The sequence below is a fragment of the Stomoxys calcitrans genome, chromosome 3 (assembly GCF_963082655.1).
Source record: "Stomoxys calcitrans chromosome 3, idStoCalc2.1, whole genome shotgun sequence".
Taxonomy (NCBI): Eukaryota; Metazoa; Arthropoda; class Insecta; order Diptera; family Muscidae; genus Stomoxys; species Stomoxys calcitrans.
This window is the reverse complement of record NC_081554.1, coordinates 84980462-85000859: the sequence shown is the minus strand read 5'-3', so window position 1 is coordinate 85000859 and position 20398 is coordinate 84980462. Positions and strand designations below refer to the sequence as shown.

Below are 20398 nucleotides of genomic sequence, written 5' to 3'. Positions count from 1 at the left end.
ATTCCACCAGCGTACAAACCACACCAAACAGTGCATTTTTCGGGATGCATGGGCAGTTCTTGAACGGCTTCTGGTTGCTCTTCACTCCAAATGCGGCAATTTTGCTCATTTACGTAGCCATTCAACCAGAAATGAGCCTCATCGCTGAACAAAATTTGTCAAAATTTGAACACATTTCGAACCGAACACTGATTTTGGTAATAAAATTCAATGATTTGCAAGCGTTGCTCGTTAGTAAGTCTATTCATGATGAAATGTCAAAGCATACTGAGCATCTTTCTCTTTGACACCATGTCTGAAATCCCACGTGATCTGTCAAATACTAATGCATGAAAATCCTAACCTCAAAAAAATCACCCTTTATAACACGATCTAAACCATATAGGACACGGATGTCGAAAAGCCCAACACAAGTCACTGCGTCAAATTTCAACGAAATCGAATAATAAATGCGTTGGTTTTAAATCTAGAAATTGTTCTATATGGCACCTAAAATCAAATCTGTACCGATCTGGACCAAATTAAGCAAGGATATGGTAATCACCCTATTTTATTATCCACTACTTTTTCTGTAGTTATATCTTAATAGGGGCTTGTCTCAATCGTATTTAATTCAGGTCCCGAGAACTCATATTCAAGTAACATTTTCAGAAAATAAATCTGCTTTTTATGGGAATAAGACCCCAAATTGTAAGGTCGGTCTTTATCTATAAATGCTGTTGCCGAAATGGTGCAGGAAGTAATATTAATAGGAATGAGATCGTTCATTCCGGGCATGCAGAGATGCTGTCAGATCAAAAGAGGATGCATTTGGGACTTGGCGTCTGAACAAAAATGCCAATATCGAAATGCTGCGCAAACAGGCAAGAACTTCGAGTGCCAGAGTACTTAGACACGAAAAGTTTCTTTACGAACAGCGTCTTCGTGCCAAAGATATTGCTTCTCCGAGGGGAAGCAAGAGCTATTGGTCATTCGTAAAAAGAGTAAAGGGCAACCCATCGGCAACTCTTGTTAAGGATGATCAGGTGTTAACTGATGCGGTTGATAAGGCTAATCTACTGTCTGAAATGTATGCAGGAAATTCTTCCTTGCCGTTTAGCAATCAACCACTCCCCGTGATTGATAGTGCAGCTAGTTCGATGCCTCCGATATTCTTTCGAACACGTGGAGTCAAAAGAGTCCTTGTGGATCTCGACTTTAATAAATTTCCGGGCCCGGACGGTATATCAACACTTGTCCTTTGTAAGTGTTTTTCGACGCTTGCTCGTCCACTACGCAACATTTTCAACCTTGCTTACCGTGCGGGAGTTTTCCCGCCGCGTTGGAAGGTTGCTAACTTTCAGCCCATCCCCAAAAAAGTGGGGCGAACAACCCTGCGAATTACTGGCCAATTGCGATATGCTCTGCGCTCTCCAAGTTTATGGAGAGTATGGTTAACCATCATCTTGTCAGATACTTAGAGTCCAATGGACTTCCTAGCGACAGACAGTATGGGTTCCGCAGAAATCGCTCTATGGAAGACCTAATGGCATTTTTTGTAGGAACGATGGAGTCGCTCTATCCACCAGTTTGGTGAGAGTAAGGTCGTGGCTCTGGATATCTCTTAGGCATTTTATAAGGTCTGGCAAGGTGCACTTTTATAAAAGCTTGTCACTTTTGGAGTCGGTAATAACTTCGTTCGATTTATATCGAGCTTTCTCAGAGATCGCACTATACGAGTTGTTGTAGATAGGTTCTCATCCGATGAGTATACATTGACTGCAGGTGTGCCACAAAGCTCTGTCCTTTTCCCTTTCCTTTTTCTTATTTTCATTGGCGATCTATTGGGTCAGACTTTGAATCCATTCTACTCATTTGCCGATAACTGTAGTCTGTGTCATTCATATTCATTGGACCATAGGCATAGTCCTCAAGAATTTGTGGACAGGAGGCGCATTATGGATGAGACGCTCTCCGAGGATTTGTTGGCCATTTCTGATTAGGGTAATAGACTTTAACTCACAGAAGACGCAGTGCTGTTTCTTGTCTCACAAGCGATTCACTGACCCACTTCAATCGTCAATATCTATCGACGGTATAGATATTGAACAATCAGATGCTCTTGATATTCTGGACATAAAGATACAATGTGATGTCCGTTGGTCAAAACATTCGAAGTATCGAAAGAAGCATTCAAGTGTTTGGGCTTTCTAAAGCGGTGCAAGAAATAGTTCACCTCTTCTGATCTTCTCAATACCTATACTACCTACATCAGGCCGAGGATGGAGTATAACTCTCATATATGGGCAGGAGCTCCAAAATCATCCTTTGGTCTACTTGACCGGGTTCAACGGAGAGCTATGGTGTTGATTGGGGACAGTAGGGTATCCACCTCTATTGCTTCTCTTTAAAATCGACGGAATGTGGGTAGCGTTGTATTGCTCCATCATTGTTTTCATTGTGTATGTTCCAGGGATATTAGTCTTCTTAGAATGTTCACCAGGAATACAAGAACTATGCATTACCGAGAGAATTCATTTTTCGTCCGAACCATTCGTATGTGGAATCGACTTCCGGATAATGTCTTTCCCACCAACTTTGACGTTCAGAAATTTAAGACGAATATCAATAAACACTACTCCCTCTTTCCCCCCTCCAACCCTTAACTTTCATAATTGCCAACGCAATGCACTGCATATACAGGGGACATCCCCTGCGTGTTGGTTACGTGAAAAACAAAAATATGAGAGTTATATCTACAACATATAGTCTGATCTGACTCATATTTGAGTCGGATGTCGGGTGGCTTAAAAAAACTCACTATTAAAAATTTCAATGAAGTCGGGTAAAAAATAAAGCTTTTATGGGCTTCAGACCCTTTATCGACAGATAGGTCTATATGGCAGCTATATCTAAATATAGTCCGATCTGAACCATATTCGAGTCGGACCTTTACCATATTTGGGTCAGATAGATCTATATGGGTAATAAATGTAATTTTATGGGTTCCAGACCCTTTATCGGCAGTTTTATCTAAATATTGTCCGATCTGAACCATATTCGAGTCGGACCTTGGAAGGCCTAAAACTACTCATCCTAGAAGCTTTAATTTTTGGTGGTTTAACAGAAGTTTGGTGTGTGGAATACATTTTTAGCAGAATCTTCGGTGGTGGGTTCCCAAGATTCGACCCGGCCGAACTTAGCTCGCTTTTACTTATTTAAATTCGTACATTTAGGTACTAAATGGTACTTTCTGTACGCATTAGCCTAAAGCTCCATTAACTGCGAGTTACATCTTGACTTTGTGTGTACCATCGGGGCAGCGAAGCAACCGGGCGTATGCTAGTATATGTATATATGAATATAATCTTTAATTTAAGTATATGACATTAAAGAAACCTTCTGTTCCAACTGCCATAAATTTGACCTATCCTTTAAATTCGTTGCTATGGCGCATTTTTTTGTTGACTTTATTTAAGTTTTCCCTGCTTGTTGCCATTAGCATCAATGCTTATCTTGCTGCAAGCATATGCTGTCCTTTTTAATTAGAGGACCCACTTATTATTAGACGATACAAATTAGGATGGGATACTAAAAGACAATATCATCGTTTCTCCAGAAACTGAGGAATTGGTTAGCACCATCACTGTTCACTTTGATTACACATTTCGTAGAAGCAAAGTGTTTAATTATTGTTTCGTTTCTTTTTTTACTGCTCTTTTCATTTTTGCCATCATCTGCTGTTCTTATGGCGTGATGAACTAACAACCCAACCCAACTTTCCTGGGGCAATATCAACGCACGCATTATCTCCAACGTTTTTCACAATTTTGTGCCATGAAATGTGGAAACTTGACGACTTGTTGCTGCCCATGAAATCTTTCTGCCCCGTACTACATCATCATAACGAATGGAACACCTAATTCTGAACCCACCAACGACGATGCCTGGCTTCCTTGTTGATAACTTGAAGGATTTGATGCTGCAAAACATTGGCTTGCTGTTAGTTCGATACTTTTAATCATCGGTGCTGCAAGTGTTGCCGTGCCATTGGCTTTAAGAGTGGCTGCAAGTAAGTAAATCAAATGCTCTTCCCTTATTGAACATTTTCCAGACTTATGGCCATTAACTGACTGACCTGAGCAATTAAAAGACTTTGCATACCATCAGCTGCATGTTGCATTGTTTCCTCTTGTATTTGAGAAGGAAAAATTACTTTAAACCAGTGTCGGGCAAATGCACACACACACACACACACACACACACACACACACACACTAATGGACATATTTGTGTACGCGAACAAGAACATAAGCCCATGGGCTTGGAAACACTACGCACACTACCGCATGCGTCCAACACTGCTTTAAACCTTAGATTATAAAGTGTTTTCGTGTACTAAAAGATTTGTGCAGATATTCTTGGTACCTTTGTACCAATTTTAACTTTGAAACCAATTTTTTGTAAATTTTTTATAAAATTTAAGAGCTGAAACTTCATGGCATCCTCATGTGTGTTGCAATGATTGAAATTGTGAAATAATTTAACACCCAATCGCGAATAGGAGGTCCAAACTGGTGTCGAGCTTAATGACCATGAGAATTATGTTGAGTGAACGGATTTGATTATTGAAAAGAATCTGCCTATTCAACAGATTCTTGGAGATAAACAAAGCAGTCCTTGGAATACGTTTCGAAATGTGGCTAAATGTGCTGAGGCAACCTGCTTTGTAGCTCATCATCCCAACATCCTATGAAATTAACATATGTGATGCTAAAAGACCAGCGAGACAATATCCCCGTTTACCTGCTATATATACCGATCTCCCGATGTAAGTTCTTAAGCCTCTAGCCAATTTGGCTGCAATTTCGCATATGTCGTTTTGGAATGACTTCCAACAACTGTGCCAGTTATAGTCTAAATCGGTTCATAACCTGATATAGCCGCCATATAAACCGATCTTCTCCTATGATGTAGGGTACTGTTGACGGTTGAATGACTGGTAAACTATTGACTAGGTTGCATAGCAGATTGCCGAAAGGTGGTATGTTTACTACCGTCAAGATGAAAAAGTTTGCCTAAAAAACGAATGGTCAAGCTGAAACGTTAGTAGACGATATGGGAGTGAGAGCAGAGCAGAGGCTTTTGATGAAAACCCATCTTCTACAGGATACAGCAGGACTCATGCAGACACCGGAATCTAGGAATAATGATGTTGATCGAAGGCTCCTCATCAAAGATTTGATTTGACTTGAGGACCTTCAAACCATTTAAGTCACCCGGACCTGATGGAATATTTCCGGCGTTACTACAGAAGGGCGCAGACTATATATACTCCGAAAGCCTGGCAGGATGCAAGGGTGGCATTTACACCCAAGCCCGGCAAGGCAAGTTATGCGACACCAAAGGCATACAGACCTTTATGCCCTACGTCCTTTCTACTCAAAAACATGGAACGTATTGTGGATACCGTGATGAAGAGTAGGACATCCAGCTAACTGCTCCAAAAGAGCATGCCCACGTCAAGGGAATGTCGGTGGAGACTGCCCTGCATGAGGTTGTGCTTAAAAAAGAAGAATCCTTCGACGCCAAAACGTAAACACTGGCCGTATGCATTGACATCGAGGGGGCTCTTAACAAAGAGCGAACCGACAAACTGATCAAATCCTTAGACCAGTAACGGGTGTACCCGATCCTTAGAGACTGGATAAACCATGTGATAAGAAACAGGTGGATAAATTGTGTGTCCCATGACATATATAAGGCAGAAAGTGGCACAGGGGGGCATTTTATCGCCACTCTTAAGGACGACCACCATAAATGACCTATTCCGGATGCTGACTGAGAAGGGATGTGAACTCGTCTGTTACGCGGACGATATAGTAATACTTCTAAAGGGTAAGGATCCGAACGAGCTATCCAGAAGGGCCGAAAGGGACTTACATACGGCATATGGCTGGGCTAGACCCAGGGTTGTCAATGTTAACACAGAGAAAACTAAAATATGAATGTTCACCAGAAAGACGATGGTGGGCCAATTTGACGCACAACGTTTCCTCAATAAAACGATTTCGATACCTGACAAGGTCAAGCCCAAGATCACACCTAAATAGTGTGATCTTGGACAGGAAACTGAATTGGAAATGTCACTTTCGGGAGCGTACCGATAAGGCTCTCAGGCTCTCTCTTTTCAACCCAACCTAAACCAGTATTTTTACACGGAATTACGAATAGGCTAGTAGGCAAAAGGACAGATAATTTGGAGACAATTCTCACTTTGCTCAACTTTGCCCTCCACTATAGGATGGGGGTATACTCATTTCGTCATTCCGTTTGTAACACCTCGAAATATTCGTCTAAGACCCAAAAAGTATATATATTCTTAATCGTCATGACATTTTAAGTCGATCTAGCCATATCAGTCCGTCCGTTTGTCTGTAGAAAGCACGCTTACTTTCAAAGGAGTAAAGCTAGGCGCTTGCAATTAGCTCCGTTGAGATTCTAAATCGGCCATATCGGTCCGTATTTTGATATAGCTGCCATATAAACCATACTTGGATATTGACTTCTTGAGTCACTAGATGGTGCAATTCTTATTGGATTTGGCTGATACGCACAATGTGTTTTGTTGTGACTTCCAACGACTGTGCTAAGTATGGTTCAAATAGGTCCATAACCTAATATAACTGTCATACAAACCGATCTATCTTCTTGACTTATTGGGCTCCTAGAAGGCGCAATTATTATTTGATTTGGCTGAAATTTTGCGTGAGGTGTTGCGTTTTTCCAAACAACTATACCGGGTATAACCTAAATCGGTTCATAACCTCACATACTTACCATATGAACCGATTTCGTATATTGATTTCTTGAGCCGCTAGAGGGCGTTATTATACCCTCCACCATAGGATAGGGGTATACTAATTTCGTCATTCTGTTTTTAACTCCTCGAAATATTCGTCTAAGACCACATAAAGTATATATATTCTTGATCGTCCTGACATTTTAAGTCGAACTAGGCAAGACCGTCCGTCTGTCCGTCCATCTGTCTGTCTAAAGCACGCCAACTTTCAAAGGAGTAAAGCTAGCCACTTGAAATATCGCACAAATACTTCTTATTAGTGTAGGTCGGTTGGGATTTTAAATGGGCTATATCGGTCCACATTTTAATATAGCTCCCATATAAACCGATCTGGGGTCTTGACTTCTTGAGCCACTAGAGGGATCAATTATTATCCGATTTAGCTGAAATTTTGCACGACATGCTCTGTTATAACGTTCAACAACTGTGCAAAGAATGGTTCAAATCGGTCCATAACTTGATATAGCTGTCATATAAACCTATCTAGGTTCTTGACTTCTTGAGCCGCTAGAGGGTCCTATATGATCGACAAATGCGATCCATGGTGGAAGGTATATAAGATTCGGCCCGGCCGAACTTAGCACACTTTTACTTCTTATTATTCAATTTGGCACAAAGTGTTTTGTTTAAACTTTAAACATATGTGCCAAGTAGGGTCCGAATCGGTTAATTACCTGATATAGCTCCCATAATAACCGATCTCGGATCTTGACTTCTTGAGCTGCACAATGACTTCCACTTTGGTCTCAAACAGCCAAACCAAGTATTGTTCAAATCGGTTTATAACTTGTTATAGCTCCAATAGCATAGAAATTCTTAATCGCTATCATTTGTTTGCCTTGAAAAATATGATCCATGGTGGAGGGTTTATAAGATTCGGCCATGCCGAACTGAGCACACTGTTGTTTGTTGTTGTTTTTTTTTTTTAAAATCAACTTAATCAATTTCCTGTTGCTGTAGACAGCATCTCGCAAGCTAGTCTGCGACAGCTTTAACACGAAGTTAAAGAACTTTGTCTAGTCCTTTCATCAACATCTTAATGTTTAATTATTGTACCTCTAGATGTTATTTTCCGTTTTATTGTTGGTATTCGTTAATATTGTTTTTATTTTCTTCACCATTCTTTTCGTTCACAACTAGGTGCTCCATTCGAAGAACGTCTACGTGTTGCCCTACAACTCTTAGATCAAGTGCCTTTAATTGATGGGCATAACGACCTACCCTGGAATATAAGAAAGTTCCTGCACAATAAACTCAATGACTTTAAGTAAGTGTTTCGTTTTTGTTGCTTTATATCACCACCATCCCACCAACACCACCACCACCACACCATCCCACCACCACCAATACTATTTTTTGTTCGTTAACAACAATATAAAAGGATGCTTAAAACCAGCATTTCCCTCCAGTACTTTCAATATATTTGATCGATTGTTGTTCATGGCATTGTCGATGTTGTTGTTGCTTTAAGTTGAGTCCATCATTTCGTTGAGGCTATTTTTAATTTATTTTATTTGTTGTTCTTACTCTTCTTGTGGATTGGAGTTCACTTTGGCAATTGTTTTTCTTTAGTTTTTCTATTTTTTTTTTTTTTTTTTTTGGCTTGCCACCTTTGTCCGTCAGCTATGTGAAAGTTTTCTTTAAGAAACTTTCTTCACTGCTAATTGGAAGTGGATCTTAATTTTAAATTCTAATGGTTGTGTGTGTATGTGTATGTGTTTTCATTTACAGCTTTAATGAAGATCTCCGAGAAGTTGATCCATGGAAGCGCAGCAATTGGAGTCACACTGATTTAACACGTCTGAAAAAGGGCAAGATATCAGCGCAGGTATGTAAAATGTTTTTCTATAATAAATATTTTAAATAAGCTATTGCTGGAAATAAAGAAAATATCATAGCAACCAGCGCCCTGGTAGCCGAGTTGGTAGCCTGCTTGAATTACCAGTGCAGTGGTCGCGGGTTCGATTCCCGCCAGAAGCCTTGGTCTGTCGCTAATGGGGTATCACAATGGACTTAAAATTTTCTAAGTGAGTCTGTAAAGGACTGCCACTCTTACCTTACTAACGTATATATGACATATCTAAAATGTATATGACATTTTAAATGAAAAAGTACGAAACCTAAAACACTTGGTTGTTTTTTCACTAAAGATCTGTTTGAATTATGTTAACCGATTTGTACCATACTTGCCACTGTTGTGCACTGCGCCTCATAGAGGCTCAATAAGTCAAATCTGAAAATCGGTTTATATTAAAATCGGCTATATCAGGTTATGGACAGATTTGGACCATTCTTGGGTGAGTTGTTGAAAGGAAAGTCAAATTTAAACACCACCATGCACCTAATTCAGATCATAATTGCTCCATCTAGAGTTTCAAAAAGTCAAATCGGAATGATATGACCCATTTACAATCCCAACTGCCCAACAATAATAAGAAGTATTTGTGCAAAATTTCGCTTTCGACACACAGACGGGCGAAAATTGCTAAATCGACTAAAAAAATCAAGACGATCAAGAATATATATATACTTTGTTGGTTCTCCGCTCAATATTTCTAAGAGTTAATAAGGGAATGTGATGGATGGTATAAAAACAAATAAAAAGGCGTTAAGTTAGGCCGGGCCGAACTTTGGATACCCACCACCACCACCTACCACCTCGTCTATGTAAACCACCTTTCGTCAAAATCCGGTGAAAAATGCATACCTTATTCCCCATAGAGCTATATCGAAATATATTCCGATTTGGACCAAATACTAATAAGAACATATCAATGTTCAGTTGTGTATAACAATAAAGATCCTCATAGTAGCAATCTCTAAAAATAAACTGAACTGAACCATACACGACACGGATATCGAAAACCCCAACATAACTCACTGTCCCAAATTTCGGCGAAATCGGACAATTAATTCGCCTTTTATGGGTCCAAAACTTTAAATCGAGAGATCGGTCTATATGGCAGCTATATTCAAATCTAAACCGATCTGGCCCAAATTGAAGAAGGACGTCGAAGAGCCTAACACAACTCACTGTCTCAAATTTCAGTGACATCGGACAATAAATGCACCATTTATGGCCCCAATACCTAAAACCGAGAGATCGGTCTATATGGCAGCTATATTCAATTCTGAACCGATCTGGCCCAAATTGAAGAAGGACGTCGAACAGCCTAACTAAACTCACTGTCCCAAATTTCAGCGACATCGGACAATGAATGCACCATTTATGGCCGCAATACCTAAAACCGAGAGATCGGTCTATATGGCAGCTATATCCAAATCTGGACCGATCAGGGCCAAATTGAGGAAAGACGTCGAAGGGCCTAACACAACACACTGTCTCAAAGTTAAGCAAAATCGGATAATAAATATGGTTTTTATGGGCCTAAGACCCTAAATCGGCGGATCGGTCTATATGGCAGCTATAACCAAATCTGGACCAATCTGATCCAAATTAACGAAGGATGTTGAAGGGCCTTACACAACTCACTGTCCTAAATTTCAGCAAAATCGCATATTAAATATGGCTTCTATGGGCATAAGACCCTAAATCGGCAGATCGGTCTATATGTGGGCTATATCAAGATATAGTCCGATATAGCCCATCTTCGAACTTAACCTGCTTATGGACAAAAAAAGAATCTGTGCAACATTTCAGCTCAATATCTCAATTTTTAAAGACTGTAGCGTGATTTCAACAGACAGACGGACGGACATGTCTAGAGCGTCTTAGATTTTTACGCTGATCAAGAATATATATACTTTATAGGATTGGAAATGGATATGTTGTGTGTGTTGTTTTCGAAGTGACAAAATGAATATACCCCCATCCTTCGGTGGTGGGTATAACAAGCTTAGTTCGACTGAAATGATTATTAGAAACTCCCAACCATCGATTATGCAAAAAAATTGGCAAAAATGAACTTAGTATATGGACATATGTGTACTTTACGTACCAAATTTCTGTAAAATCAGGCAAATATTTGAGTTTTCAGAGGCCACAGAAGTCCAATAGGAAGTTCGGTGTATTTTGTTATAGACCAATTCGGGCAAATCTATTTTGGAGTTTGGAAGTCATAACACAACCCTACGACAAACATTCAGCCAAATCGAACAAAAGTTGCAGCTTCTATGGGCTCAAGATGTCAAATCGGGAGGTCGGTTTATATGAGAGCTAGATCAGGTTATAGACCTATTTAAACCGTATTAAGTCATAAAAGAACTAACTTACTTTAATTAGCTATGACAGAACATTTGTTCCACTAGCCGAACGTAGAATACCGTCCTCGATCTTCTGCGCTCGTTCTAAACTGGTGTCATTCGTTCCGGTTACGGCGGTGCCGAGGTAGATAAAGTTACTGACTATCTCAAAGTTTTATTCCCAACTTCCTCCATTTTCTTTATCAGATCGGTTGTACAAGGGTTTTGGGAGATGAAACCATCCATTTCGTCTTATCTCCATTTACGGCCAGACCTATTTTCACTGACTCTCTTTCGATTCTTTTAAAGGCTGCAGTTACTACCCCCGGTAACCGACCTATGATATCGATGGCGTCGGCATAGACGAGTAGCATGATGTGCCATATCTATTCACATCTGCATCTCGTATAATCTTCTACAGCAGGATATAAACGATATGACACGATAAGCTATCTCATTTTCTGAAACCTTACTTGGCATTGAATGGTCTAGGGAGATTCTTTCTTATTCTTACTGAGGAATTAATTTTGCAGGGATATCAAACTCAGATATGGCTTGGAACATCTTTGAACGTAGTCAACAAAGAAATGGTTGGTGTTGATTTGTCCCTCTCGGGTCTTTTCCAGGATTGGACGTAGTATGAATATCTGGTCTAAGGTGGATTTGCCAGGTCTAAAGCCGCATTGATAGGGTCCAATTATCTCATTGACTTTAGATTTTGATCTTTCATACAGTACGCTCGAGAGTATCTTGTATGCAATGGGGAGGAGAGTTATTTCTCTGTAGTTGGCACATTCAGTCTTGTCTCCTTTCTTGTGTTAGGGATATAGTATGTTAAGGTTCCAATAATCGGGTATGTGCTCTTCTAGCCAGATTGCGCAGACAAGCTGATGCATATGACTTATCAGCGTGGCGCCTCCGGTCTTTAATAGTTCAGCGGGTAACCCGTCAGCTCCTGCTGCCTTATTCTTCAGTCGGGTCACTGCTATTTGGATCTCATTTTGACTAGGAGGTAAACATTCTATACCATCATCAGGTATTGGTTCTGCGGTATCCTCTTCGCTGCCAACGTCGGACACTAACAGTTGAGTAAAATATTCTTTCCATATCCTCAGCATGCTATCTGTGTCAGTTACCATTATTCCTCTTTTGTCTCTGCTGGAACCATTGGTTTGATGTTCAATAATTTGGCAAAATTTTCGGACTTCATTCTGACTCCTGTACATCTCAATTCGCTTACACACGTCTTTCCATTTCCTTTTTTTTTCTGCGGAAAGACGTTTCTTCTCTCTCCTTTTCCCTCGATACCTCTGCTCCAGTAGGCGAGTTGCTACTAATTGCAGGGCTGCTCTATATGCCGCATTCTTAGCTTCAGTAGCATCTCGGCACTCTTGGTCGTACCATGGGTTTCTTGGGTAGGCTTCCGGTACCCAAGTACGGATTTCGCGGCAACACGTGGTGTGTTAAATTCGCCCACCTTTGTCTTCCTCGTGAACAGGCATATTTCAGTCTTCTCTGGGTTAACGTTGAGACCTCTGGGTCAAGCCCGGTCATATGCCATATGCAAGACCCTTTCGGCCCTTCTGCATAGCTCGTTCGGATACTTACCCCTTAGAAGTATTATAACATCGTCTGCGTAGGGTTATGTCAATGCATACCGCCTCGATGTCAATGCATACCGCCAGTGTGTACATTTTGGCATCGAAGAATTCTTCTATTTTATGCACAACCTCGTGGAGGTCAGTCTCCACCGATCTTCCCTGGATGGCATACCCACGATCGCTGGATGCCATACCCTTTATCATGGTGTCCACAATACATTCCATGGTTTTGAGTAGAAAGAACGAAAGGCTTAAGGGTTCGTATGCCTTTGGTGTCGCATTTGGTGTCAATGGTTTGAAGCTCCTCAAGGATTCCTTCACCATAAATTCCGCCATTACAATAGAAACCTTCGATCAACGTCATTATTCCAAGATTCCGGTGTCTCCGCGAGTCCCTTCGTATCCTGTGGAAAATGGGTTTTCATCAAAAGCCTCAACATGTCCTCCCTTGTCTCTGCTCTCACTCCCATGTCATCTACTAAGGTTTCAGTATGAACATGGGTTTTTGAGAGAAACTTTTTATTTTGGCGGCATCATTAACGCTATTGACCTGTTCGCAGAAAAGCTTTTAGGAGGCACGTTTTTCCGCTCTGGTAATCTTATTGTATTCCTTGAGTCGTGTGTAATACACATCCCAATAAACTTTCGCATTTTTACCACGTGATCTGTTAAAAAGTCTGCGGACCTCTTTCCCAATATTGCGAATCTCCCCGGTCATCCAAGGTTTTTCTTGGGCTGATTCCCTTTCCCGAAGAGGACATCTATCTTCGAAGGATCCCATCAGTGCAGTCGTTCTAAACACCATGCCTTTTGCTCAGCGAAATCTATCAGCCTCAACCCATTACCGGATATTATCTCGTGGAAACTAAACTTTCTGACTGTTGGATCAAAAATGTCTTCCTTCCCTATCTTCGCATTAGAATCTCCCAGAATGATTTTAATATCATGGGCGGGGCAGCTGTCATATTCTATCTTTAGGCACTAGCAGAAAATAGCCTTGGTCTGCTCGTCCTTGTCTTCCGCCGGAGCATGGGCACAAATAAGTCTGATATTGAAGAATTTGGCTTTTATGCGGTTTGTGACTAGCCTCTTATCCACTGGAGTAAAGCTGGAGACAAATGTTTCAGTGTGCGACTAACCATAAATCTGGCTGTGGATTCACGCCTCATGCCTCGTGTTATGGCAGTATAGTTAATCACCGTTTGGTGTTGTAGTGACGCCGTTCCCAGTCCATCGCACTTCCTGTAAGGCGGTAGTATTTACCATACATTTCTGATACATCCGCCAGCGCGAATACTGCACCTTCTCTATAGAGAGTACGGACATTCCAGCTGCAAATCCGCAAATCATGGTCCATTTTTTGTGAGCGTGGGTCCTGAACGTTGGAGAGGGGGGGGGTCCGTTTTGACTATTCCTTTGTTTCTCATAGTGATTCTGATAATTTTTCGGGGGCGGGTTACAAGGATCAGCGCCACAAACGCATGGGTTTTGTGGGATCGCACATGTATCCCTCGATGTCGCGAGCCGTTTGCTCTAAGATTCGGCGGCGAGGCGTCGCGTCAGTTCCCAAGTTAAGAACTGACGCTGATGTTGGTCATTGGTTATTTGAAGGCGCCAATAACTCGCCTTGTCACCTCGAGTATCATTGGCACTCAGTATTTAATTAAGAACCAGTGCCACCTGACTCCTAATTGAGATTCTCCTCTCGAAAATCAGTGATTGCCCGCGTTCTCATTTGAAGCTACTCCGCAACAACGGAGCTTTCCACCACCCCTTAGCTTTCAGCTAAGCTTCCCCTGATAACGATGGACACCACACAAGTCGGAGCTCAAAGTTCCAGCTTGTGTGGTGCTCATAGTTATCGCGTGTCAGCCAGGAGTCATAAAAGAACACTACGTTCAAAATCGGGTGATCGGTTTTATGGGAGCTATATCCAAATCTGAACCGATATGAACCATTGGAAATCCCCAAAGACCTTCATCAACAAGTAGTGTATGTGCAAAATTTCAAGTAACAAGCTTTACGAGTTCGACCGCTATCGTAATTTCGACAGACGGACGGACGGAGGATCATATAGACGGTCATGGCTAGATCGACTCAGAATGTGGAGAAGATCAAGTATATATATGCTTTATCGGAACCCAGATCAAAATTTCGAAGTGTTATAAACAAAATGACTAGATTAGTATAACCCCCTTCCTCCCTCCTATGGTGGTAAGTATAACTAATTAAATTTTCATGGTAAAATTGGATGAAGACAAAAAAACATTTTCAAATTCTCAGAAATCCCATAAAGCGGATTGTGATAACTCCCAGAAATTTTAATTTTTATCCATCCAATTCCTCCTGATTTCCTCGCCTTAGACAGTAAAAGTCCATTATATCCTTTTGTCAGCCCAGTGTAAGTTATGTAATGTCGCAGTGACCGAGCAAAATGCCAAGTTTCATTAATTTTCCTATAAAAATCTTATATTTGTCAAGTTAAAAAATCCTGAAAATCCATTTTTGTTAATAAATTATGCAAAATGTTTCCCATAAACTTTAGCCTAAGTACATTTTGTTGTATATGCACACAAACTAAAATTTGTGCTACGGTGACATAATAAAACTTCGCCAAATCTATTATTACCGATAAAGTCGCAACCCACATCATAATTTCTAATCGTAAAAGAAAAACCAACAAAAAGTATCTATAATTTCTATACATGATAAGCAAGGACAAGGACAATCAATTTAAAGTAGCATAACTGCTAACCAAGCCAATATCCATTAGAAGCTGCCCAACCCACTGAATTCCAATTAAACATAAATTCCAATTTGAAACAATACCCAGAAACGGCAACTTTCTAATCTCAGCAAAATTTTATGGACATGAGAGCAGTTACAGAACCCATGTTTAAATGGGCTATGTGGGTTATACGCCTGTGTCGGTGAGTCTGTGTGAGTGTGTGGCCGGAGAACACAATTGACTCTTGCAGGCTTATCTGATGTTGGCCACAAACGCACATATGGCTTGTCACAGGGTTACAACAAAAGCCACCAAGTCCTTAACAAAGGAATACAAATAAATTCACCCAACTCTTCACAAGTACTCTCTCTCTCTAATCAGGGTCACCCAACTTCTGTACATGGACAGCACAAAACAATGCAGACAAGCAGACAAATGTTAAAGTTGCATCATGTAGATCGTGTTCCTGTGTGTGTGTGTGTGCGAGAGAGAAACTGGCTGGAAAAGACCAAAGACCATAAAGTATAAGCTTTTTTCCAGTGATATGAATCTGGTGTTAAATGTTACCTAATGAACGGGTGTTACAACTTCTGTAAATCTGTGACCAGACACTTTTCATACAGGGACGATATCAGCCCTTTGGCAGTTGTAGAACATGACTTGAAAGGCCTTCTTTTGAGACATTTTTTATGCCAACCACATATACAATTTATTTTGTTCCAGTTTGAAAGATTTGAGGCTTAAATGCATTTTTTACGCGACGTTAAGCAGGGAATTTGTTTAGTTTCCGTAATAAGTTGCAAACAACTGGACAACATTCTGAAGACTACCCGGAATAAGGCTTGGGCAAGATAATTTAGTCTGTCCAAGCATAGAAGACCTAGATGACATTGTCAACTGGTGGGGTCTTTCGAAGATAGTTGTCCTCTTCGAGAAAGGAAATCAGCTCAAAACAAGTAAGAGAGTGCTAAGTTCGGCCGGGCCGAATCTTATATACCCTCCACCATGGATCGCATTTGTCGTTTTCTATGACCGGTATCTCCTTTTATACCCACCACCGAAGGATGGGGGTATATTCATTTAGTCATTCCGTTTGCAACACATCGAAATATCCATTTCCGACCCTATAAAGTATATTTATTCTTGATCAGCGTAAAAATCTAAGACGATCTAGCCATGTCCGTCCGTCTGTCCGTCTGTCTGTTGAAATCACGCTACAGTCTTTAAAAATAGAGATATTGAGCTGAAATTTTGCACAGATTCTTTTTTTGTACATAAGCAGGTTAAGTTCGAAGATGGGCTATATCGGACTATATATTGATATAGCCCCCATATAGACCGATCCGCCGATTTATGGTCTTAGGCCCATAAAAGCCACATTTATTATCCGATTTTGTTGAAATTTGGGTCAGTGAGTTGTGTTAGGCCCTTCGACATCCTTTGTCAATTTGGCTCAGATCGGTCCAAATTTGGATATAGCTGCCATATAGACCGATCCTCAGATTTAGGGTCTAAAGCCCATAAAAGCTACATTTGTGGTCCGATTTCGCTGAAATTTGGGACAGTGTGTTGTATTAGGCCCTTTGACATGTTTCTTTAATTTGGTTCAGTTCGGTTCAGATTTGGATATAGCTGCCATATAGACCGATCCTCCGGTTTAGGGTCTTAGGCCCACAAAAGCCACATTTATTATCCGATTTTGATGAAATTCGGGGCAGTGCATTGTGTAAGGCCCATCGACATCCTTCATTAATTTCGCTCAGATCGGTCCAGATTTAGATATAGCTGCCATATAGATCGATATTCCGATTTATGGTGTAAGGCCCATAATAGCCACATTCATTATCCGATTTTGCTGAAATTTGGGACAGTGAGATGTGTTAGCCCCTTTGACATACTTCTTCAATTTGGTCCAGATCGGTTCAAATTTGGATATAGCTGCCATATAGACCGATTTCTTGATTTTAGGTTTTGGGGCCATAAAAGACGCATTTATTGTCCGATGTCGCTGAAATTTGAGACAGTTAGTTTGGTTAGACTCTTCGACGTACTTCTTCAATTTTGCCCAGATCGGTCCAGATTTGAATATAGCTGCCATATAGACCGATCTCTGGATTTAAGGTTTAGGGCCCATAAAAGAGGCATTTATTGTCCGATTTCGCCGAAATTTGGGACAGTGCTTAGTGTTAGGCTCTTCGACATGTTTATGCAACTCGGCCCAAATCGGTCCAGATTTGGATATAGCTGCCATGTAGACCGATATCTTGATTTAAAGTCTTGGCCCCATAAAAGGTGCATTTATAATCCGATTTCACTGAAATTTGACACAGTGACTTATGTTCGGCTTTTCGACATCCGTGCCGTACATAGTTCAGATCGGTATGAGGTATATTAGTATAAGGTATGAAATTTTCACCGAATTTTGATGAAAGGTGGTTTACATATATACCCGAGGTGGTGGGTATCCAAAGTTCGGCCCGGCCGAACTTAACGCCTTTTTACTTGTTAGATAAACAAAGGATAAAAGAAAAGAATTCTGCTAATTGAGTTGAATGTTGGAGACCACAGCCGTAGTCAATGTGTAATATTTCAGCCAAATCGAATAAGAATTTTGCCTTTTAGGAGCTCAAGAAGTAAAATTTCAACCAAATCGGATAATAATTACGCCCTCTTGAGGCTCAAGAAGTCAAAACCCGAGATCTGTTTATATGGCAGTTATTACAGGTTATGGATTCATTTCAACCATAATTGGCACAGTTGTTGGAAGTCATAACAATATACCTCGTGCAAAATTTCATCCAAATAGGATAAGAATTGTGCACTCTAGTGGCTCAAGAAGTCAAGAACCCAGATCGGTTTATATGACAGCTATATCAGGTTATGGACTGATTTCGGCCATACTCAGCACAGTTGTTGGAAGTCATAACAAAACACCTTGTGCAAAATTTCAGCCAAATCGGATAGGAATTGTGCCCTCTAGTGGGTCAAGAAATCAAGACCCTAGATCGGTTTGTATGGCAGCTACATCAGGTTATTTGCCGATTTCAACCATACCCAGCACAGTTGTTGGAAGTCATAATAAAACAACTCGTGCAAAATTTCAGCCAAATCGGATAGAAATTGTGCTCTCTAGTGGCTCAAGAAATCAAGACCCAAGATCGGTTTATATGGCAGCTATACCAAAACATGGACCGATATAGCCCGTTTACAATCCCAACCGACCTACACAAATGAGAAGTACTTGTGCAAGGGAACTTAGGGAACCTATGTCACCATATTCATCGCTTCGGACAAAACTTGGCACTGATGTTGTAAGTCATAAGATAGGTTTTAGGGCCAAATTTCAACCAACTCAGGTGAAAATTGAGACTTCTAGCTGATCAAGAAGTCAAAACCGAGTATCTGTTTATATGGGGCTATATCAGTTTATAGACCGATTCATATCATACTTGGTTGGTTCGGTTGGAATTATGACTTCCAAGTCTTTGTTAAAAGTTTCAGCCAAACTTTACGAAAATTGAGGCTTATAGGGTCTCAAGATGTCTAATCTGGGGAACAGAGAAATATCAGTTGATAGACCAACAAGGATCGTACTTGGAATGACTGTTGAAAGTCATAACACAAGTCTTTGTTCCAAATTTCATCCAAATTGGATGAAAATGCTCTCATCATCTTCAGCTCATGCCCTACACATGCTATCACTTGCTGCACCGATTTTACATAAGTGAGCACGTAGTCCTATGTGTCCCCTTATGATACCAATAGTTATACTGACCTCCTTCTTGCTTCCTTTCAGTAATAGCCTCGTCTTCTCACGATCTGGATCCCCCCATAGGATTTTCGCCGTCCTACCGACCGTTTCGCTCTTCCACAATGTTGCATGCGCATTCGTAGCCCAATCCCTTAACTCGGACTGCGTCGACCCAAAAGGCTTCGGGTTAGCCAACTTTATTGACGGCAGTCTTCTGGCCTTCACCGCCAAATCGTCTGCCCTTTCATTTCCCCTTACACCGTTATGGCCCAGCAACCAATCGATACGGATTTTAACATCTTCTGAGAAGGCGTTAATCTCCTTCTTACATTGCAAGACTGTTCGTGACCCTATCGTCCTGGTTGTTATTGCCCTTATGGCAATTTTACTGTCGGTAAAGATGTTCACGATCGACGTCCTCACGTTAGCACCACACCACTTACGCATTCCGTGATCGCCCGAATCTCCGCCTGAAAGATCGTGTTATTGTCAGGCAGTCTAAAACAGATGTCGGTCCCTGGGTTCTCAATGTAAACCCCCAGGCCCACTCTTTCCTCTAACTTTGATCCATCCGTGTAACATGATCTTCCAGATGGCAATACTAGGGTTCCGTCAATCCAAGACTGTGCCGATGACAGCAGTGCCTCGCACTCAACTTCAAAGTTCATCTCTGGTATCCGATCGGAAACCTCTTCCCTTCCTTCCAGGTTTCCTGTCGTCGCCTCGATTATACAATCCTCAATCCATTCTCCCATCGCCTTAAGCCTCACAGTCGCAGTGGCTGCCTCACACTTAATCTGTATGTCAATGGGTCGGATATCTAGAATAGTCTTCAGTGCCCTAGCGGGTGTGGTCCTCATCGTTTCACCTATGCCAAGACAACATGTTCTCTGTATGGTGATTATGTTGCACTTTTTCTCCATAGCAATTCCACAAACTACTGAGGAGTATGTAAGTATTGGTCTAATCACACACCTGTAGAGCCAGTGGACTATCCTCGGATTCAGGCCCCATTTTGAGCCTACGGCCCTTATGTCTACGTAGTGCCCAACATCTGTGAGCCTTCTCAGCACGCTCCTGAATGTGACACTTCCAATTCAGTTTCCTGTCCGAGATCACACTTAAGTATTTGACCTTGTCAGATATCGCACCACGTTTCCTCTTATTGAGGAATCGTGGTCCGTTAAATTGGCCCACCTTCGTCTTCCTCATGAACAGGCATATTTCAGTCTTCTCTGGATTAAAAAGTCACTATGTCAAATTTCAGCGAAATC

General features: G+C 41.1%; 1 protein-coding gene across 1 annotated transcript in view; it reads left to right on the top strand.

The window, feature by feature from the left end:
• LOC106090476 (putative uncharacterized protein DDB_G0277255) overlaps positions 1–20398 on the top strand; it is a 541420-nt gene that overhangs the window by 106180 nt on the left and 414842 nt on the right. The window contains exons 3-5 of the mRNA XM_059365826.1: positions 3953–4051; positions 7982–8108; positions 8573–8669. Of these exons, the coding sequence (XP_059221809.1) occupies positions 3953–4051; positions 7982–8108; positions 8573–8669 (323 nt within the window). The remainder of the gene's footprint in view (positions 1–3952; positions 4052–7981; positions 8109–8572; positions 8670–20398) is intronic.